The 22,751-nt window shown below is 43.1% G+C and overlaps 1 protein-coding gene and 1 long non-coding RNA gene across 2 annotated transcripts in view; one reads left to right on the forward strand and one right to left on the reverse strand.

The window, feature by feature from the left end:
• Window positions 1–22,279, forward strand: part of LOC148147494 (uncharacterized) — a 33,262-nt gene extending 10,983 nt beyond the window's left edge. Inside the window, exons 2-3 of the long non-coding RNA XR_015759708.1 lie at window positions 21,432–21,562; window positions 21,678–22,279. This is a non-coding gene — a long non-coding RNA (uncharacterized LOC148147494). The remainder of the gene's footprint in view (window positions 1–21,431; window positions 21,563–21,677) is intronic.
• LOC148147495 (uncharacterized) lies at window positions 19,185–22,404 on the reverse strand. The gene is made up of 2 exons (XM_087995189.1): window positions 22,273–22,404; window positions 19,185–20,672 (listed from the first exon to the last, which is right to left on the reverse strand). Exon 2 carries the CDS (start codon window positions 20,234–20,236, stop codon window positions 19,343–19,345), a length of 894 nt encoding a protein of 297 aa, XP_087851315.1. The 5' UTR covers window positions 20,237–20,672; window positions 22,273–22,404; the 3' UTR covers window positions 19,185–19,342.
• Window positions 22,405–22,751: the final 347 nt, after the last annotated feature.

Here is a 22,751-nt window from a genome sequence, read left to right on the forward strand (position 1 = left end):
GGCAGTAGTCGGCAGCCACCTAAAAGCTTTGCATGTGTATGTTTCTGGTAGAAAACTTCAAAAAGCTTTTGTTTCATGCTGGGATTTATTTGAACATTGTTTTAACCTTATACCCTGCTTCTTTGCACTGCTACCATTCCTAGTATTTTACAGATTGTAATGAAGATGAACCTAATTTTTCAACTAGCAATATACCATTTAGGTTCTACTTACACTCGACATACATTAAAAGTTTCCTTCTGTTGATGCTTCTTCAAATTAATGTCATTGTCTTGAGGAAATTGCTCAAAATCTAAAATAATAGTAGAAAATTCAGCAGTGATATATCAGTGTTCCTAGGAGGAGTGCAGTGCTTAGTTATACCGTGAAATTTAGAGTGTAAGTCATGACTTTATTGCTGTTGCAATTCAAGTATCTAACTTTGGGGTACAAAGGTTGCCTATGATTTATAATCCAAATATTTTTTATACCATAACACCATAAGACATAGGAGCAGAATTAGGCTATTTAGTCCATTGAGTCTGCTTCTTCATTCAATTGTGGCTGATATGTTTTTCAACCCCATTCTCCTGCTCTCTTCCTGCAACCCTTGATCCCCTTTCTAATCAAGACTCATCAATCTTATTTTAAATACACTGAATGACTTGGCCTCCACAGCCTTCTATGATAATGAGTTCCACAGATTCACCACCTTCTGCCTGAGGAAATTCCTTCTCACTTCAGATCAAAAGGGTTGTCCATTCTTCTGAATTGCGCCCTTGGGTCCTACTGGAAACATCTTCTCCACGCCTATTCCATTCCATGCTTCTCAGTTTTCTGTAAGCTTCAATCAAGACCCCTCTCATCCATCCAAACTCCAACGATTACAGACCCAGAGTCCTCAACCAATCCTCATATGACAGACTCTTCATCCCAGGATCATTCTTGTGAACCCCTATGGACCCCTTCCAATGCCAGCACAACTTAGATATGGACCCAAAACTGCTCATGATATTTCAAATGCAGTCTGATCAGAGCCTTAATCAACCTCAGTAGTTCACCTCTGCTCTTGTATTCATTTGAAACAAATGCTACCATTGCGTTTGCCTTCCTAACTGAACCTCCAGCATGTTAATCTTAAACAAATCTACGACTCCTAAGTGCCTTGCTACTCTATGACTCTACGTGTGTATGGGCATTTTGGTCAGCATGGACCAGTTTGAGCTGAAGGACCTGTCTCCGTGCTGTAGGACTCTGTGACTCTAAAAGTAAAATACTGCAGATGCTAAAAATTTGAAATGAAAGCATAAAATGCTAGAAATACTCAGAAATTCAAGCAGCATTGAGAGAAACAAAGTGTGAAATTTTCCCAGTGTCTGAATGATGTGGTCAATGATGAAAAGTTTTGGACAATGTGGCAAAAATGCAATGCTTGACATTGAGAAAGTCATTTTTTCCTACTTAAGGATTCAATGCTTAGATGAGAAGCATGCTATTATGTGGCAAGGACACTATTTCTATACATTTGCATGTCTTTACTAGCTAATTTTCCTTCACTAATATGCAGGTTTCAATTTTTCCAGGTGCTGGAGAGAAGCTAGATGGCCCCAGTTCACAACTTGAATGTCAAATTGAGTAAATGTATCTCCTTGGTTCCTCACAGCGTTTCAGCCTCATCTTGCCTTTTAGCGCATTGCCATTTCCTTCAAAACTTACAAGCTCACAGCAGTTCTGTCTTATCCGACCTTTTAGCACAGACAGAGCTAGGCAGCTTGTCATGTTGGCGAGCACTGAACAGTCCAGTAGATAGACATTATGCACAAAAATGTGCTCTGTCAATGTTGTTCTGATGTTCTGCGCTCAGCGATCAGCATTTGCATGCCCATGCGGCATTGACTTCCAGTTCCTGAAGTCACTGCCGTGCATCGGCCTTGGAAATCTGTGCAGCCAGATAGAGTATTAGAGGGAATGCTGATCACACTTACAGCACGTTCTAGCAGCCTATGCAGCCAACACACTGCATGTACTCCAACCAACATGGCCATGCTTGAAAGTCTAAGGGGAGTAATCCATGGTCAAATTAAGGGGGTACTGCCATAATTAGTCAAGGGCATTATTGTTCTCAATCCAGGAGTTTGTCCACAGTAAATTGGTAGCTTGATGCAAGCAAGATCCAGGGATCTGTGTCATTCCAGTTGAAAGATTAGGCCATTGTCAGTCTTGCAGTGAGCCCATCTATTTTAATGATTACCAAAGGACCAGTTGCAGAGCTGCACAAAAATCAGCCAAGGGTCCAAACTTTCATCAATTTTAGTTGTCATCCAAAGATGGTCTGGGGACTGAGCCGCAGTCAGTCCTGTGAGTTTGGGCACTGGATTACAAGGATATTTATCAGGAGGAAGTGCTGTCTTGGGGAAATTGGCAAGTCACATGTGAGGATTGGAGCCAGGTTGCTGGGATGGAGTGGGAACAATTATTGTAAAGCAAATAACTTATAAAATTGGAAGATGATATCATGTTGTAAGGCATAGGGTACTTTGAGAGGGATCATCAGTGGTCACTATCTCATTGGTTTCTGTGGAGGGACAGTGCACCACAATGTTGGGCATTGCGTTGTGGTCGGTCTGGGACTCAGGGTCTAAATGGGGAAGTGAATAAACAAAAGGAATGGGTGGGAATGCTGGGAGGCACCAAATTGATGGGGATGACAGGAACTGCAATACAGAAAAGAACATGAAGGTTTGAAGGACAAGTGACAATTCAAAATATTCTTTTTGTGCATCATTAATTCAATTGTATTTGTTTTGACTGACATCCCTTTGCAAATATGTATAATGAATATTGCAAAGCAAGCATAAAGGAGCATGGTGTTTGAATGCACTTTTATCTGAGAAACTGGGGTTCAAATTCAAATTAAGTAGATAAGATTGCTTTTTGATAAGTCCTAAGTGAATTGAATTTGCTGATTTCCCAATGAGTTTTCAGCAGGTACAAAATTACAGTTTAAAGTTGCTGACCATGCATTATAGTCTCTTGAGGATCAGTAATGTGTGAAAAATCGAGATGCGGTTCTGAGCTTCACGACATTAAGGTACCCTTTTCATGTTCTAAATACGTCAGAGAGCTTCACTGAGTGATAGATGAGAGCTAGGACAATAATGGGTTTTGACCAAAGTTGATTGACAAAAAGGATTTTAAAGAAGCTTTTAAAGATAATGAAAGAATTAAAAGGCTTTGGAAGAGAATTCCAGAGTCCAGGATGAGACGACTGAAGACTCTGTCAAAGTGATGAAGCTGATAGACAGATAGAACTGCGGAACAGACCAGAATGAAAGAACTAAACACATGGATAGGAGTATGCAGCTGGAAAAGAGTAACAAGTTTCCTGATGAAGGGCTTTTGGCCGAAATGGTGATTCTCCTGCTCCTCGAATGCTGCCTGACCTGCTGTGATTTTCCAGCACCACACTCTCGACTCTGATCAGCGTCTGCAGTCCTCACTTTCTCCTAACAAGTAAAGTGGTCAAGTTCGGAATAACTGAATTCCTCCTGTGACTTCTTTTTGGTTTAAAATTGGCTTGTAAGTGAAATAGCAGATTTTATACTGAGTTAATGACAAAGTGTTTTCTGCATAAATGCCTAGTTTATTCCAAATAAGGTGTGTAAGTATACTAGTTGTAGTTGATATTATACTTTTGACTTACTGGTTAGAGGTTTGCTGAGAATAAACATTTTGTATAGAATTCCTCTTGACGGGTATCCATGAACTTCTGTTCCGTGGGTAACATCAGGTTCTCCATTGTGGTTAAGTCTGCAAATCTGGTGCAGAGTGAGCAATGGCACTCTTCTCATATGTGTACATAGATCACGCATCTGTGGTGGTCAGTTTAGATTAGTACAGAGGAGAGTATGGTTAAACAGTTAGAGGGCATTTTGGCCTGAAATGAGGAGAAATGTTTACATTCAGGGGGTGGTGAATCTGTGAAATTCTCTACAACTGAAGGCTGTAAAATGGTGAAATCACCCAATTTTTTTTCAAGAGCAAAATATATTTCTAGAAGTTAAAGGTGTCAAGAGGGGAAAGGACAAGAATATGAGATAGAGGATCAACAATGATTATGTTGAATGGTGCAGCTGGCATAATGGACCGAATGTCCTAGTCCTGCTGCTATTTCCTACAGCTCTACGACACATGTATTGACAGGTAGAGTCTACAAATCGATCCGTCCAAATGCAATATGTTTAGCCTTGCATCTTCATCTGATTCTCATCTGCATAATAAACATGAAAATGGTCGCCAGCAAATTAGATTGGGCAAAGTAAGTTTGTTTTGCCTGCAGGAGCAGGCTCCACTTGTGGGCGATGTGAATCAGATCAAAGGTTACCTTTAACTGGTCGCCTTCCTAAATTCCTACAATTCCTAAATCCCAAGAACTCAGAAGCTGTTCAAGACATCAAGCTTCTTTGCTCTCACATTGAATTATCCATATTTGGGAACGTGCTCTTAACATGCAGTACAAGCTTTCTTGTATTGACAATGATGTGTTGTTTTGGGGCAGGGCCACGAAGTTTCCATATTCTATTGTATTTCCAACCTAATACATAAGGTGCACATTGTGGCTTGTGTTCCTACATCTGAATCTAGTCAAATATGACCAAAGTCCATATAAAGGCATCTCATAGTCCTCATTATTGGAGATGTCCATGTCCTATTGTGTGAAGGCCTATGGTAATACCTAATTTGTGTTGGTACTACTGCTGACCAGTCACATTACCAAAGAAATAAAACAAAGAACTGTGAATGCTAAGATCTGAAATAAAATCAGAATTTACTGGGGAACTCAGCTTTCTGGCAGCATATGTGGATAGAAAGAGTTAACATTTTGAGTCCCGTGACCCTTCTTCAGAACTGACAATAGCTAGGAAAAGGAGGCATATTTGCTGATGACAGGGGATTAGGGATAAGGTATTAGCGGACAAGTGGAGATGGAAGCCAGATGGATTCAGAAAGTTAGGCAATGGATAGTATGCAAGAGAGGAATAAAAGCTGATAATGGGGGCCATGAATAGGTGAAAATGGTTTGGGTGTGCTGAAAGCAGCCCATGTCATAACAAGACCTTAAATGTGGTGGTAGATAAAGAATATTGGGGAGATGAAATGCAGACTGGGTGACCACTTTGTGGATCATTTAGGTTCTGTCTGTAAAAATGACTCCTAGCCTCCGGTTGGCTGTACTTCAACACAAAACCATATTCCTTGACCAACATTTATGTTTTGGACTTGCTGCAGTGTTCCAGCAAAGATCAAAGCAAACAGGAAGGACAGCATTTCATTTTCTGCTGGGGGACCCTGCAGCCTTCAGGCCTCAATATCAAGTTTAACAATTTTAGGGCCTGAGCACCTTCTTCCATGTCTTTACCCACACCCACACTCCAAACTCTGCCATGATAAGATCAGTGCTACAGCCCGTGATGAAGGCTTTGCCAAATAGCTAGCTTCACCCTGGTGCTGGGCACTTTGGGCTCTATACAGATGGCACTGAGAGTGCTAGGCAGAGAACAAAGAACAGTACAATACAACAAGAATAGGCCCTTTGGCTGATAAAGTCTGCGCCAACACATGATGCCTTTCTAAACTGAAAACCTTTTGTTTCTATGAGGTCTGTATCCCTCTGTTCCCTGCCTATTTGTGTATCTGTCAAGATTCCTTTTAAACATTGCTATTGCATCAGCCTCTGCCACATCCTCTGGCAGCACATTCCAGGCACTTACCACCCTCTGTGTAAAACACTTGCCTCTCATATTTCTTTTAGGTTTAAGGTGAAAGGGGAAAGCTTATGTCCCTATTAACTGACATTTCCACCCTGTAAGAAGACTTCAACCATCAATTTTACTCATGCCTCTCATAATTTTGTAAAGTTCTATCAGGTCACCGGTTAACCTCCAACGCTCAAGTGAAAACAAACCGACAGCTAATACCCTCCAAACCAGGCAACCTGGTAAAATTTTCCTGTAACCTCTCCAAAGACCTCCACATCTTTCTGGTGGTGTGGTGACTAGAACTTTTCACAATGTTCTATATGTGGCCTGAGTAAAGTTCTGTACAGCTGTAACATGACTTGCCGATTTTTGTACTCTGCCTGGACTGATGAAGGCAAGCATGCCATACTTGACCACCTTAACTATTTGTGTTCCCACTTTCAGGAAATTATGGATATATATACTTAACTCCCTCTGTTAGTTAATGCTTCTATTTATTTATACTTCCCTCCTGCATTAGACCTTCCAAATTGCATCACCATGCATTTTTCCAGATTAAATTCTGTTTGCCGCTTCTCTGTCCATGTCTCTAACCTATCTATATCCTGCTGTATCTTCTGGCAATCCTTCTCACTGTCTGCAGCTCCCCAATCTTTGTGTCATCTGCAAACTTATTCAGGACATCTACATTCTCTTTCCAATCATTCATATATATCACAAGCAAAAGGGGTCTAAGCAATTATCCCTGAGGAACACCACTGGTTACATGTCTCCAGTCAGAAAAACACCTTTTCACTGCTACTCTGTCTTCTATGACCAAGCCACTCCTGTATCCATCTTATCAGCTCACCCCAGATCCTATGCAACTTCATCTTCTATATCAGCCTGCCACGAGGGAGCTTGTCAAAGATCTTGTTAAAGTCCATATAGATAACATCACTATTCTGCTCTCATCAGTCATCTTTGTTGCTTCCTCAAAATACTCAATCAAACTTGTGAGATGCAACCTTCCCTGCACAAAGCCATACTGCTAATAAGACAATATTTTTCCAAATGTGAATAAATCCTGCTCCTAAGAACCTCCTTCAGTAATTTCCCAATGACTAACGTAAGGCTCAGTGGCCTGTAATTTCCGGAATTATCTTTGTTGCGCTTCTTAAACAAAGAAATGACAGTGATTATTCTCCAGTCCTCTGCAACCTCACCTGTGACTAAAGAAGATACAAAGATTTCATAAAAAGAACCAGCAATTTCCTCCCACATTTCTCTCATTATTCTGAGTTAGATCCATGAGGACCTGGAGACTTGTCTATCTTAATGCTTTTCAAATCACCCAAAATGTCCTTTGTTCTGTTGATATGCCCTAGAGTGTCATTGTATCCCTCTGTAGACTCACCATCTATCACGTCCTTCTTTGTGAATACCAATGCAATGTATTCATTCAGGACCTCACCCATGTCCTCTGGCTCCACACATAAATTTCTTCCTTTATCCTTGAGTGGACTTATCCTTTCCCCAGCTACCCTTTTGCCCCTTTTATAAGTGTAAAAAGCTTTGGGATTTTCTTTAATCCTATTTGTCAAGTCTAGTTTTGTATTAGTGTGAGTATGGACTTTTTGGACCAAAGGGTCTGTTTCCATGCTGTATGACTCTATAAGTAACCTAAAACATATTGAATTACGGTCACTGCTCCTGAAATGAAATCTCCCTGACCAAATCTTCGATCACATGGTCAAGTTCATTCCCTAATCATATATCACAAAATGACTGATTTCTTTAAAAGGAAACTGTTCCATTTGGTCAATGTGAAACTTATCTGTGAGCGTCATTGCCTGAGCAGTCTACCCTGGAAGCTGCCTTGATGCCTGTATCTTGGAGAACTCTCACAGTCCTGCTCCATTTCAAGTGCCAAATGTCTTACACAAATGCTTGCTGGGAGACAAAATATACCCTCTCCAACTATGGCTGATGACGTTACACAGCCTTCAGATTGCAGAGTACAAGGAATCAGCTAGCGGGAAGAACCTGCAGGTTATCAGGGCTACCAGGAACAAGGTTCAGCGGACTGCCAAGCATTGTGCTAATGAGTACAAGACACAGCATGGCAAGGAAATTCAGATGGCCGCTATAACGGGGAATATAGGGGAATGTACAAAGGCATCAAGATGGCATTAGGACCAACTCAGAGCAAGGTCAGGCAGCATTCGAGGAGCAGGAAAATTGACGTTTCAGGCAGGAGCCCTTCATCAGGTGCAGTCCCAATCTGCAGCTGGGCTGAGGGGTCCTGCTCTGTGGTGGAACCTGTTAGTCTTGGAGGCTTGGAAGGAGAAACCCGCTGGCATTTGTGGCTAGTGGGCTTGTGTATGCTCGAAATGTCCTGCCCAAATGCAGTTTCGTCCTCCTCGGTTGCAACTCGACCCACAAGTCGGGGATCACAAAAAGGGTGGAGGTGAAAGATTTGTGCATCTCTGAAATGTCCTGGTATAAGAGTCTGGAGGGTTCTGAATATGGTTTCTCCTCTGTGTGAGTTTCTACTGGCACCACCTTGTCTCACTGAAAGGAAGGGGCACCTGGAGTGAGGTTGGGGTTACTTCTCTCCTCGTTGCCGTACATTGATTCTCAGCATCAGTGGCTAAAGTAATGGACTGCAGGTCTCCCATGTTGTTCTGTATTCTGCTGGATATGGCTCTCCTGTCCATGGAAACAGCCAAACACACACATGTCAGAGTCAGCACATTTCTGGTAACATTGTGAACTCCTCCAACCTCAGATTCACTTCATTATGTCTCTGACAAACCCAACTGCTGATTCTGCCTCTGTGCATTTCAACAATGTTATTCATTGCTGACACCATGGAGTCCTCTTCTGCCTGAGGCTGAACAGATGCCTGGTCTCTGGCAGTCCTCTGAGTGTCAGTGACCCGAGGCATTTCTTCCACTGCCAGCTGCAGTGATGTGGTCACCGGAATGTGCTTTAGACTCAAAGTACCCATCCAAATGGAAATATTTGGGTTGGTGGAGGGTGCAGACTTGCTGGTGCATCTTCTCAATAACCCGTGCCTTTTTACTCTGAGCTGAAGTAGGAGCTGATGGCCTAAGGGGCTGTATGTTTTCAGACAGAAGCTGTGTGGATATCACCAATACCTGCTGAAGATAAGCAGGTGCAGAAAAAGTGGTGAGGTGGCCTGAGTAATGTGTTGCATATATTGGAATAATGCCTATTCTGTCCATGCACAAGCATCGCATGGCTCTCCTTGTCAAAGGACTCCATGTCCTGTTGCATTCAGGATTATGGTAAACTGTCATTTGCATTTGCTAAAACTGCTAACTGCTCATATGTCTAAGAAGTTGGTTTGTTTCTGACATTCTTCACTTCGATTCTTTGGAATTGTCACGAACGTTCCAATGAATGTAGGTGTTATTGTTGTGATCGCTGCTCAAGATAAATTGAGGAGGAACAAATGTGTCAAAAAGCCCAGGACCAGCGGACACTTCCAGTGGTTGTGGAAGGGCCATTAGACCCCAAAACGTTAACTCTCTCCACAAATGCTGCTTGACCTGCTGAAGTTTTCCAGCAATTTCTGTTTTGTTTCTGATTTCCAGCATCTGCAGTTTTGGTTTTTATTCCAAATGAAGAATTTGCAGCAGAATGTCCCTACAGGCTATGAAAAAAGTACACAAGACCCACAGTCTATTGTTCTCAATGCCATTTCCTTTGGGGGAGCAAGGCACAATGTCCTTAATGAATGAGGATGTCACTGGACACCATTACAGACCTGTGTCATCTCCTACAGCAGGATTTTTAATTTGAACAAGCAAGTGACCATCATATCCCAGTGGCCATCAATGTAGCAGATATTCTAAATTTTCATGCAACTGACTGCTTTAAGGGATCCACTACGGACCTTTATGGGATTTCTCAAAACACACTCCAAAATACATCAAAAGTGCACCTGTTTCTGATGCAATTTGTGCCATCTTGTTTCCCCATGACACAGTTAGTTCTGCAGTCTGGGCAGTAGGCTTTGCCAGATTAGAGTGGTGCTGGAAAAGCACAGCAGGTCAGGCAGTATCCGAGGAGCAGGAAAATCAGGAAACGTCAATTTTCCTGCTCCTCGGATACTGCCTGACCTGCTGTGCTTTTTCAGCACCACTCTAATCTAGACTCTGATCTCCAGCATCTGCAGTCCTCACTTTTGCCTAGTAGGCTTTGCCAACATAGCTGGCTTCAACCAAACACAGGGCACCACAGACTCTGCACACATTATACTGAGAATGGCATTTCTTAGCAAAGCAAACTTCATCAGTGGAAGAGGATTCCATTCAATCAATGTACAAGTTATCTATAATCATCAGTATTACATCTATGACACCAAATATCATGGAAGCTGTGTTACGACACAGGGTAAACCCTCCTGCTTAATTTAAACCAGCAACACAGAAACAATTTATCCTGTGCAATACTCTGTGAAAATTTAAGAGGCCAAGAACTATCTAAAGTATAAATTAACAACTTTATGTCTTAAAGTATAACAGAGAATAATTAACTAACAACTATTAACAACTCCTTCCTCTAACCTATCTTTTACTTTCCCCTATATAATACTAGTCCGGTAATACCCCCAATTACAATTTACTGAAAAATTCAAAATTCAAAGAAAACCAGCCAGCTGTTGAATCTTCTCTTTGCAGATTTGCTCTACATGTCGGTATCGATGTTTTCTCTGTGCAAACTCTTTCCCTAGACAGGTACCTCTGAAACAGTTCTTATAAGCAGTCTACATCTATTGGTCTTTCGGCAGTTCTCCTCCAGCTATTCGATTTTTCCCAAAGCATCAGACTGTGTCATTGGCTTTTAATATTGTCAATATACTAAATTCAAACTTGATTGGAGGTTTTTTTTGGCATATCATTCAAACTGATTGACCTAATTAAAATTTGTTTTTGTCTCTTAGCAACCAGCTACATAGCTGCTAGACCAAACGGTCACATTGAATCTTGTTCAGAACACTTGGTTCTGTTAGGTAGTTCTAGCAGCTTTTAACTTTCTTAAAGGTACAGTACACCCACATCTTCATGACAGCGGCCATAAATATAGCCTTGATAACTCTCAGTTTTTGATTCATTTCAAGAGCTGAATGCCTTACAAGAATGGCTGCTAGGAGACAAAGGCTACTGTGTCCTAGGAATCATAGAATCACTGGAGTGTGGAAGCAAACCATTTGACCCATCAAATCCACACTGACTCTCTGAAAAGCATCCCACCCAGACCCACCCTCCCTCCCCTATCCCTGTAACCCTGCATTTCCCTGGCTAATCCATCTAACCTATGAATCACTGGACACTTTGGGCAATTTAACATGGATAGCCCAACTAATCTTTGGATGGATGGTGGTTCTATAATGTAATCCTGAATGAGACTGAGCATAGTTACAGTGCAGGGAGACAAAGCTGAAGTTAGGGAGCGGAAGGAGCATCACCTTCTACACAATAGAACGTTGCAGTGTCAGACACAAGCCAGAAGAACTTTAACTGACAACAGTTTCCAGTTGATTTGGGTTGGATGAAGTCATCAGTCATTAACTGTAAATTTGTTGTTGCTTAAAATGCAAGCAACTCCGTTTCGTCCCAGAAACAATGTAGCTTTTTAATTTTTTTTCTCTTTGCTTTTCCTGTTGATTAATAACATTAACATAAATAACTATTTGAAGGCTTTACAACATATGATGCTTCTATATTCAACAATGACATGATATAATGCTACTATGGGTGTTAGCGAAAGAGTAGTGATGCAATGGATAGATAGCCTTTGTAGCTCTTTCCTTGCAGCTGCAGCTACAGCTAGGTAGTAAAGGAAGTTGTGAAGAGGACATCAGGAAGCTACTAAAATATATAGGTTAGTTAAATTATTTTTAAAAAGAGATGGAAATGGTGAATAATGTTGGAAAATGTAAAATTGTATATTTTTGCAAAGAGAATAAAAAAGCATATTTCCTAAATAGTGAGAGATTGCCCCCTTCTGTGATGCAGTGGTAAATAGATTCTTGTTAAGCAAAGGGTGGCACTTTGGTTCAGTGATCAACAGCACTGCTGCCTTGCAGTGCCAGAAACTCAGATTCAAGTCCACCCTTGGATGACTCTGGAGTTTGCACATTCTCCCCGTGTCTGCATGGGTTTCTTCCGGGTGCTCCAGTTTTCTCCCACATCCAAACATGTGCAGGTTAGGAGGATTGGCCATGCTAAATTGCCCATATTATCCAGGGATGTGTGGGGTTAGCCATGGGAAATGCAGGGTTACAAGGATAGGTGGAAGGGAGAGTCTGTGACGGATGCTGTTCAAAGGGTTGGTGTGGACTTGATGGGTTACATAGCCTGCTTCCGTACTGTAGGGATTTTATGATTCAAAGGGGTGAAAGGTTATCAGGGTAGGCGGGAATGTGGAGTTGAGGCTAGAATCATATCAACCTTGATCTTAGTGAATGTCGAAGCACATTTAAGGGGTTGAATAGCCTATTCCTGTTCCTAATTCATATGTTCACATGTATATACAAACCCGTATATAAAACTTCTCCATAAAGTTCTATTAACTTTACTTCTCATTGTCTTACCCATTCTGCTTGAGCAAAGGACCTGAGGGCTTCTGACAGAGAGTCTAAAATGTGTTATAATGCATAGAATTGATGTCACTATCAAAGATAAAGCATATGCGATCAAAGTTAGCATCTTTTATTGCAAAAATATATTTTATTTGTAAAATATCTTTTTCTACATTCACAGGCACTAAAACAGTTCTGTACAGTCTTTGCATGTGAAGAAAAATAAACATTGGAATTTGATATTGATCGAAGTTGGTGTATGTTCTAATTCAAAAATATGCTTTATTTATAAAATATCTTTATACACATAGTCACTAAAGTAGTTCCATTCCGTAAGGTAGCATATAAAGAAACAAAAAAAAAATCGGAGTTTGACTCTTACTAGCAAACAAACCAAAGGCATTTCTTACTTGTACAAGACTACATTTACATATATTTGAGACACCAGAAGGATCCCAAAACTGAACAGACCTCCTTTTAACTTCAGCAGAAGACCTTATACGGTAGTCTTTCCCCACTGTGCCTTGGAAGCAATTCCTATCCAGAATCTGGTTTCCAGAATCTGCAGTAATTTTTTTTACCTAGTTGGAAGCAGCTGCCCCAAGGTTTAGTGTGTTCCTCAGCGTGTAGTCCTGATCCTTGGAATGTGTCAGTCTGCAACATTCAGTAGAGGCCAATTCCTTGATCTCAGTAGAGACCAACATGTTTTAAGCAGACCAAAGAGCATCTTTCATCAAGTTGATGGTCCTTTAGGCAGAGTCAATGTTTGTATCGATGACCATCCTGGGGAACAGCCCATAGAGCACAGAGTCCTGCATCACAGAACGGCTTGAGACAAATCTCATCATTAGGGTGACACAGTGGCTCAGTGGTTAGCACTGCTGCCTCACAATGCTAGGGACCCAACTTTGATTCCAGCCTCGGATGACTGTGTGGAGTTTGCACATTCTCCCTGTGTCTGCATGGGTTTCCTCTGTATGCTCCGGTTTCCTCCCACAATTCAAAGATGTGCAGGTTAGGTGAATTGACCATGCTAAATTGCCCATCATGTTCGGGGATGTGTAAGTTAGGTGCATTAATCAGGCGTAAATTTGGGTGGGATACTCTTCAGAGGGTCGGTGTGGACTTGTTGGGCCAAAGGACATGTTTCCATATTGTAGGGATTCTATGATCTCCCTTCAGACTTCCTTTGTTAAGGCACAGGAGAGGTATAACAGTCTCTATCCCCCACCTGTAGCCACTTCAAGGGGAGCATGCGTAGCCTAGAGAGTCAGGGTGTACAGAAAGGGTCTCACAGGTAGTGTCTTTCTCACCACCAGGCAAGCAATGTCTTGTCCTGGTGATGAGGAATTCTACCAAATTACTTTGACAGTGTGCATGGGAAATAATCAAGCAGGATCCACCCTCTTATTTTCCCACAGGGTCTTGAGGACACTGTGTACTGACCACTTCCTGATGGACTTGTGATCAAAGGTGTTTTTGGTTGCAAATTTCTCCAGGAAGGACAGGTGATATGGAATGGTCCAACTACTTGGAGTGTTGCATGGCAGCGAGGTCAGTCCCATCTTTTGCAACACCAGGGACAGGTAGAACCTCACTACTTGGTGACATTCAGTACTTGCGTACCAACGGTCTAACACAGCTTAATGCAGCCACACACAGATGTGGTCATTGCCCCCGTTATTCAAAGCTTTGTACATGTTGTCTCTATGGACACAGTCCATCGTAGACTTCCAGATGAGTTGGAAGATGGTTTGGGTGACTGCAACTGTGCAGGTTCGGGAATAGGCCAGACTTGCACCACATACAACAACAGAATGCTTCACACCTGATGACCAGATTTTTACCCACAATGGAGGGGGAGCTGTTTTATATCTAGACTTGGTGCTGTGTGAGTAGCCCACACCCAAACAAAGAGATCCAAGAGAATGTTACAATTCTTTCTTGTGGAGGTTACTGCTGAAGAATCCTTATCTGGTAAGCATTGGAATCTGGCTTTGACCTACATATCATGAACTAGTTTACGTACTCAAGGGATTAATGTTTCTTTAAGGTCTATGCCTCAAAATGTACATCAAGTTGCCAATAGGACCAATACCAACAGTTTGGGGACATGCTGTTCAACTCCTGCACCTTTTTTTTTGGTGAATGACCAAACCTAATTAAATGGGTTAATGGCAAGTATATCAGGTAAAGATCTAACATCACTCCTCCACTGCTATATTTTCTTCCAAGTTCTGAATGAGATGAAATTATGATTTAAAAAATTTGTTTAATAGCAACTAATAAGCCTTTATTAGACCTTTTACTCAATAATTTCATTTAATTTGAGCAGTCTTAATTCATATAAAGCAATACACATATAACAGTACAAATTTCTTTTTAATCAAGAAGCACAGATAAAGAGGAAAGGCTTGTATGACAGGGGACAACATGTTTGAGAACAATAGGAGAGATAAAAAGATAAGTTAAAATGTTACCTGATTAATGCATTCTTTTCCAACTACTAAAAATATATATGAAAAAAATTTGAAAGAGGTGGATTGTACTTATTAAATATATCATTTTAAGTAAGATTAACATACTTCTAAATTGTTGATTAATTTAATTTTTAAAAATCACTTAACATTCCTATTAATAATGATTATGTGCCATCATCTCAATCCAAATACTTACCTGGCAAATTATCGACATTATGCTTCTTTTCTTTCAGCCACCGTACTTGGTTGTACCAAGAACTGGCATTTGCAGATTTTTCTTTCCAGAACTATAGTCAATCAGGATTAGAACTTAGTTCATAAAATAGATAATAAAATATTAACATTACTAAACATAACTTGTAAATCTCACTGTATATTTTTTGAAGAGGCTGACTTGTAAAACTGATAAATTCAATCGCTTATAATCCAATCATGTCAATCTTTTGCAAGTAGCCATAATTATTTCTGCTTTCAGACATCAGTATCATAGCGATAGTAAAGCAAGCCAATTACTTATTAACGAGAAATCAATGACGCATGGTTAGATTTTCCCTTCACTCTAAACAATTAGAATACTGTCTTAGCAATAAGGGAATTTGCTACAATTAGTGACAAAAGAAATTTAAATTAAAAAAACAACAAAAAATACCTTGACATTGAATTAGTTCTTTTTATCTACATGTTAGTGCTGGTTAATATTTGCCCATATATTTGTTTTAAATAAATTTTGCTTTTCCAATCAAGCATCATTCTAGCATAAATTGATTTGGCCACTACTCTGTTGCTCAACAAGGAAGATCAGCGATTGTTTGTTCAAAATGGCCAATCCTGAACAAAACAATCACTTTTGCCACAAACAGGATACATTGATTCTAAAGGAACATGAACCTGTTAGGGTCTACTACAGTAAATTATTCAGTCAATGAAGCATGTCTCGATCATAGATTATTGATTAAGTGCCTGTTTGGTTTGATTTGCTCTAATTCATGCGCATGGTGTTTAATGTAAATAAACAAGTTATTCTCACTGAAGAACAATGCGATGAACAATTTCTTCTATGAGAAAGAAAAAATATCAGTTTGGTTCAGTTAATAACATTGTATCTTAGTTGTGAGCTTGTGTGAATTTGTGAGTATATAACCCCATTGTAGGCCCCTATGGCAGTACAATTCTGAGAGACCGCTGCATTAAGATGTGCTGTTCTTTAGGGATGTGACACCAAGGCTCTTGCTGTTGAATTAAATGTTAAAGATCTAAAGGGCCATTTTGAAGAGCAACTAACATCAAGCCTTCAATCATCATCTTTAGAAAACAGAACAGACTATTCATCTAATTGTTGTTTGTGAAATCTCACTCTGTACAACAACCGCATTTCAAAAATTATTAATGTTAAGTAGTTTGAATCCTTTGTCATAGAAAACCATTTAAATGCAAGTCTATCTTTTAAAAGGCTCAGCAGTCCTTTTGAGATTGTCTGTTGATAACCCCAAAAGGTTCTCGGTGCACATGTGCAAACCATGCGGGTGATGTAATTCCATTCTGTTCAGGAATATTTATTGTCCTTCCTCAGCTAATTCCCTGAGCTAACAGTGAATACTCTGTTCCAGGTTGCACTCGGGAGTTATTTCAGCATCATTTCTAGTTTCCAGGATGACTTCTCCTTTTCCACATTATTGTTCCATATGTGCCACATGTGAATGTCTTGTCTTTTTCTTCTTCAGTTCTGTGGCTGAAGACAGCCTTTTAGCAATTCATTGTGCTGTATTGACTGAATAATTTTCTGTTGATACACACTAATAGATTTTCATGTACCTTTAGGATCAATGTATCCTGTTTGCAGCAAAGTTAATGGTAAAGCTCTGTGATTTTTAAAAAAACCTTCAGTGGGGGCAGGCTCTTTGTCTACCTCGGCCAGAAAATGAATCAAATCCAGTGATGGATAACCATTTCTTCAATGCTTTACATTAACAGAGCTAAATTTCTGGCCAGAGCTGAAAATGTGTTGCTGGAAAAGCGCAGCAGGTCAGGCAGCATCCAAGGAGCAGGAGAATCGACGTTTCGGGCATGAGCCCTTCTTCAGGAATGAGGAAAGTGTGTCCAGCAGGCTAAGATAAAAGGTAGGGAGGAGGGACTTGGGGGAGGGGCGTTGGAAATGCGATAGGTGGAAGGAGTTCAAGGTGAGGGTGATAGGCCAAGTGAGGGTGGGGGCGGAGAGGTCAGGAAGAAGATTGCAGGTTAGGAAGGCGGTGCTGAGTTCGAGGGATTTGACTGAGACAAGGTGGGGGGAGGGTAAATGAGGAAACTGGAGAAATCTGAGTTCATCCCTTGTGGTTGGAGGGTTCCTAGGTGGAAGATGAGGCGTTCTTCCTCCAACCGTCGTGTTGCTATGGTCTGGCGATGGAGGAGTCCAAGGACCTGCATGTCCTTGGTGGAGTGGGAGGGGGAGTTGAAGTGTTGAGCCACGGGGTGGTTGGTCCGGGTGTCCCAGAGGTGTTCCCTGAAACGTTCCGCAAGTAGGTGGCCTGTCTCCCCAATATAGAGGAGGCCACATCGGGTGCAGCGGATGCAATAAATGATGCGTGTGGAGGTGCAGGTGAATTTGTGGTGGATATGAAAGGATCCCTTGGGGCCTTGAAGGGAAGTAAGGGGGGAGGTGTGGGCGCAAGTTTTGCATTTCTTGCGGTTGCAGGGGAAGGTGCCGGGAGTGGAGGTTGGGTTGGTGGCGGGTGTGGACCTGACGAGGGAGTCACGGAGGGAGTGGTCTTTTCGGAATGCTGATAGGGGAGGGGAGGGAAATATATCCCTGGTGGTGGGGTCTATTTGGAGGTGGCGGAAATGACGGCGGATGATATGCTGTATATGGAGGTTGGTGGGGTGGTAGGTGAGGACCAGTGGGGTTCTGTCCTGGTGGCGGTTGGAGGGGCGGGGCTCAAGGGCGGAGGAGCGGGAAGTGGAGGAGATACGGTGGAGGGCATCGTCGATCACGTCTGGGGGGAAATTGCGATCTTTGAAGAAGGAGGCCATCTGGGTTGTACGGTATTGGAACTGGTCCTCCTGGGAGCAGATGCGGCGGAGATGAAGGAATTGGCGTTTTTACAGGGGGCAGGGTGGGAGGAGGTGTAGTCTAGGTAGCTGTGGGAGTCGGTCGGTTTATAGTAAATGTCCGTGTTGATTCGGTCGCCCAAGATAGAAATGGAAAGGTCTAGGAAAGGGAGGGAGGAGTCTGAGACGGTCCAGGTGAATTTGAGGTCAGGGTGGAAGGTGTTGGTAAAGTGGATGAACTGTTCAACCTCCTCGTGGAAGCACGAGGCAGCGCCGATACAGTCATCGATGTAGCGGAGGGAAAGGTGGGGGGTGGTGCCAGTGTAGCTGCAGAAGATGGACTGTTCCACAAATCCTACGAAGAGGCAGGCATAGCTGGGGCCCATGCAGGTGCTACTCCTTTGGTTTGGAGGAAGTGGGAGGATTGGAAAGAGAAGTTGTTCAGGGAGAGGACCAGTTCAATCAGTCGAAGGAGGGTGTCTTTGGAAGGGTACTGGTTAGTACGGCGGGAAAGGAAGAAGCGGAGGGCTTTGAGTCCTTCGTGATGGGGGATGGAGGTGTACAGGGACTGGATGTCCATGGTGAAGATAAGGCGTTGGAGACCGGGGAAGCGAAAATCATGGAGGAGGTGGAGGGCGTGGGTGGTGTCCCGAACGTAGGTGGGGATTTCTTGGACTAAGGGGGACAGGACCGTATCGAGGTATGCAGAGATGAGTTCGGTGGGGCAGGAGCAGGCTGAGACAATGGGTTGGCCGGGGCAGTCAGGTTTGTGGATTTTGGGCAGGAGGCAGAAACGTGCGGTGCGGGATTGTGGGACTATGAGGTTGGAGGCAGTGGATGGGAGATCCCGTGAGATGATGAGGTTATGGATGGTCTGGGAGATGATGGTTTGGTGGTGGGAGGTGGGGTCATGGTCAAGGGGGCAGTAGGAGGAGGTGTCCGCGAGCTGGCATTTAGCCGCAGCGGTGTAAAGGTCGGTGCGCCAAACTACTACCACGCCTCCCTTGTCTGCCGGTTTGATAGTGAGGTTGGGGTTGGAACGGAGGGAGTGGAGGGCTGCACGTTCCGAGGGTGAGAGGTTAGAGTGGGTGAGAGGGGTGGAGAAGTTGAGGCAGTTAATGTCGCGGCAGCAGTTGGCTATGAAGAGATCGAGGACAGGTAAGAGGCCAGCATGGGGTGTCCAGGTGGATGGGGTGTGTTGGAGGCAGGAGAAGGGGTCGTCAGAGGGTGGGCGTGAATCCTGGTTGAAGTAGGCGCGGAGGCGAAAGCGGCAGAAGAATTGTTCGATGTCACGCCGCGTGTTGAACTCGTTAATCCGGGAGCATGGGGAATGAAGGTGAGGCCTCTGCTGGGGACTGATCTTTCATCCTCAGAGAGGGGTAGTTCTGGAGGGTTGGTGAAAACACGGCAAGGCTGGGAGCTAGGACCTGGTGTGGGGCTGGTGCTGGAAGTGGGGGCGGGGTTGGGCGTGGGGGCAGGGACGGAGATCAGCGTGGGGGCGGGGTTAGATATGGTGATGGAGATTGGAGTGGGGGCAGTGACACATGCGGCGTGGTGGTCGTGCAGGTTAGTGATGTCACTGGGGCGGAAGTGGCTGCGGCGACAGCAACCCAGGGGGCGGAAATGGCTGTGGCGACGACAGAAACGGTGTTATTTCCGATAGCCGCGGAGGCCACGAATCTGTCGGCGATGGTCTTCCTGGCGATCGTGGAGGCGGTTGTCTGGGCGGCGATCGCGGAGGCTGCGAGGTCGGTGGGGGCGGAAGTGACGTCATGGTTCGCGGAGGCGGTTGTTGCCGCAGGCGCTGTAGCGGCCGCGTGGTTAATGGCGCTGGAGTGATTTTGGAGGCCGATGGAAGATTCTGGAACAGTTGAGGAACCCAGAGTGTGGGGGTAAGTACATGAAAGTTTTTGGTTCTTACTGTCTTTAATTTCCGATATGGCTAGGAAGAACTGTTTGTTTAGTGTATGGATTCTTCTGTGGATGAAGAACAGTAGAGATCCTTTGCAGGTCTGTGAGAGTGTTGTCCTGAGCTGGGGTAGGTCTAGTTGCAGGGAATGTAGGTAGCGGCGCATGGCTGCAAGCGTGGAGCAAAGGATCCGGAGGGAGGTCTGTTGCTGGAGGCTTCGGATTTGTTGTAGGTACTGGTTGTCCTGGTTGGGTCCAAATTTTGTTGGTCGGAACATAGTCCGGAGTCCGTGCGGGGTCAGTTGGTTCCGTAGGCAGGTGCTGAGGAAGGAGATGTGGCTGTGGTAGCAAGTCTGTTTGAGAACGTGGCTGAAGAGCTTCTGTGCAGAGGAGATGACCTGGGGTGTGCAGTGAGAGAGGGACTCACTGAAATCCTTGTAGAGGGAGGAAGAGAGCTTCTTCAAGGAAGGCATCCTTGCAAGAGGATTCACAGTAGGTTAAAATCTTCGAGGAGAAAGTGAGGACTGCAGATGCTGGAGATCAGAGTTGAAAATGTGTTGCTGGAAAAGCGCAGCAGGTCAGGCAGCATCCAAGGAGCAGGAGGATCGACGTTTCGGGCATGAGCCCTTCTTCAGGAATGAGGAAAGTGTGTCCAGCAGGCTAAGATAAAAGGTAGGGACAGGCGTTGGAAATGCGATAGGTGGAAGGAGGTCAAGGTGAGGGTGATAGGCCGGAGTGGGGGTGGGGGCGGAGAGGTCAGGAAGAAGATTGCAGGTTAGGAAGGAGGTGCTGAGTTCGAGGGATTTGACTGAGACAAGGTGGGGGCAGGGGAAATGAGGAAACCGGAGAAATCTGAGTTCATCCCTTGTGGTTGGATGGCCAGATGAGTGACAAAAGTGATTTTTCTTCCTGTAAATTAAAAGTAACACATTTTCCATATGTATGAAGTCAAATATAAATACTGAAACAAAAGTAAGATGGACATCTGGGGAAAATGTTGGAAGCAAACCAATCAGCATCTGTGGAGAGAGAAACTGATGTAGCTGGCTGATGACCTGTCAAGGTGGATGTTGAGTTTGGTTAATAAAATAAATTAGTTCTGGTAGATTGAAATATGCAATTCCTGTTTTGGATATTTTCCAGTTGTCAGCTGCTGGCCACATCTGCAAAAGTTATCAACTGAGATAATGTCATGACAGCAATAATGCATCATTTATTTATGTTATTCTCATTAAAGAAAAGATTAAAACATAGCTGAAATTGATTATTTTAAACGATTATATATCTGCATTTTGTGTAGAAATATGGGAATAATAATAGTGCAGAATTAATTGCATTCTACTTTGAAATTAGAGCAATAAAAGCAAATGAAAATATTGGCTGTGTCTCCTGACACCTTGAAAGATTCACGTTGTGTATATTTCTCCATATGCAAGCTTTGTGAAACACTCTGCCAGTAAAAAATAAAAGGTATCTCAGTTGGCAGGACTGCAGATAACTCATTATTTGCAATTGTCCAATTGGTCTGCAGTTATTTCTGCTTTTTTGCATGAGTGTGAGTGGCTTCTGTACTCATTCACCAGAGACACATCAGCATCTTTTGAGCACCAACACCAGCACTAACACCCATTTCTGTCTTGCTTGATCCCTCTTTTTCTCTCATGCCAGACAAAGACAGCCCATAATATAGTAGAAAGGGCTCAGATGAATGGAGAGGGAGGATGGGAGCCCTGGAGCGAATCCTGGCCCTCACAGTTGAAGACTGGGACCACACCTGTGGGGATGCTGTGATGAATCAAGTAAGTACTACTCTTCATTCCATTGCAACTCTCACATCAACCTTGATTTCAGTATCATTCATTTCACAGGATGTCTATCCATTAACCATAATGACTTCACTCTCTTGTCTCACAGGTATTGCCAGCATCTCCACCACCACCATGATGAGATGGCTGGTTCTCCCAGAAGAGATCCCCTTGACCTTTGAGATCTAGAGTACCAAGGCTTCAGAGGAAATATCATCAAGGCTGTCTCGTGCAGCCCTCACAAACTCAAATGCTGACACCTCAGTGGGAAATGTAGCCTTTGAAAGTTTGGAAGTGCAACAGTCCATCAAGTGCCTCATTGCAGAAGCTCCACAGCTGGCTGAGGAAGAGATGCCCAGATCGCTGCCACCGGAAATCAGTCAGAGAGGTGCCATGGTAGCCATGAGGCATTGACAAATGTCAAATGACAAGGGATGTGTGAAGCTGATGCCCATGGATCACACCCTGAGCTGCTGTTTGGTGCTGACCAACATGGAGGCTGGTTGAAGTTAGTGACGAGTTGAAGTCTACCAATACCCACTTCAATTTCCATGTTGAGATTTTTTGGCGTACATCTTATTCAACACATTTGGTAAGATAGGAAGCTAAATATTAATAAAGCATGTTGCTGTATTAATAAGACATTTAGCATGTTATAATTGCCATTATTGGCAATCTACCACTGCCTTGCAAGAGAAACCCACCTTGCCACACAGCAAATACATAAAGGGTGCACCAAGATGCCCTTGACTTTACAGTTGGTCTCACTGGACTTTTCATCCAAATCTGCCACAAGTCTGGCCATTGCCCACGTCACTTGGACCCCTTTAAGTTTCTGCACTGTACTTCTGTGTTGCAGGGTATACCAGTCATTCTGGGATCAGCTAACAAGAGAGATATGCAGAGGAACAAGCAAACAAAATTATAATGACAAATGTATCGTTTACATTTCAAGTGTCTTAGGATTACAAACATTTGTTACTTCCACGTAAAATATCTGTGAGACTTCCTTTAGCAGTTTGTTTTCCAAGTGGCGTAACTGTAAATGGTACCGAATTGGTTCCCTCTAAGGTAATCACCACTGTGTCAATGGAATGATTTTCAGCACTTCATAATAACTGCATCAAAGCTAATTAGGAGATTAATGGCTTGGCCTTTTGTACAACAATCCTTGCTGTAAGCA

This window comes from Chiloscyllium plagiosum, unplaced genomic scaffold (genome assembly GCF_037043375.1).
Source record: "Chiloscyllium plagiosum isolate Xiang-an unplaced genomic scaffold, Cpla_swu_hap1 HiC_scaffold_16, whole genome shotgun sequence".
NCBI classification, from domain to species: domain Eukaryota; kingdom Metazoa; phylum Chordata; class Chondrichthyes; order Orectolobiformes; family Hemiscylliidae; genus Chiloscyllium; species Chiloscyllium plagiosum.

Bases quoted from the DNA above. Each gene is read 5' to 3' on its own strand.
- LOC148147495 (XM_087995189.1), bottom strand. From the start codon at position 20,236: ATGCCTTCCTTGAAGAAGCTCTCTTCCTCCCTCTACAAGGATTTCAGT.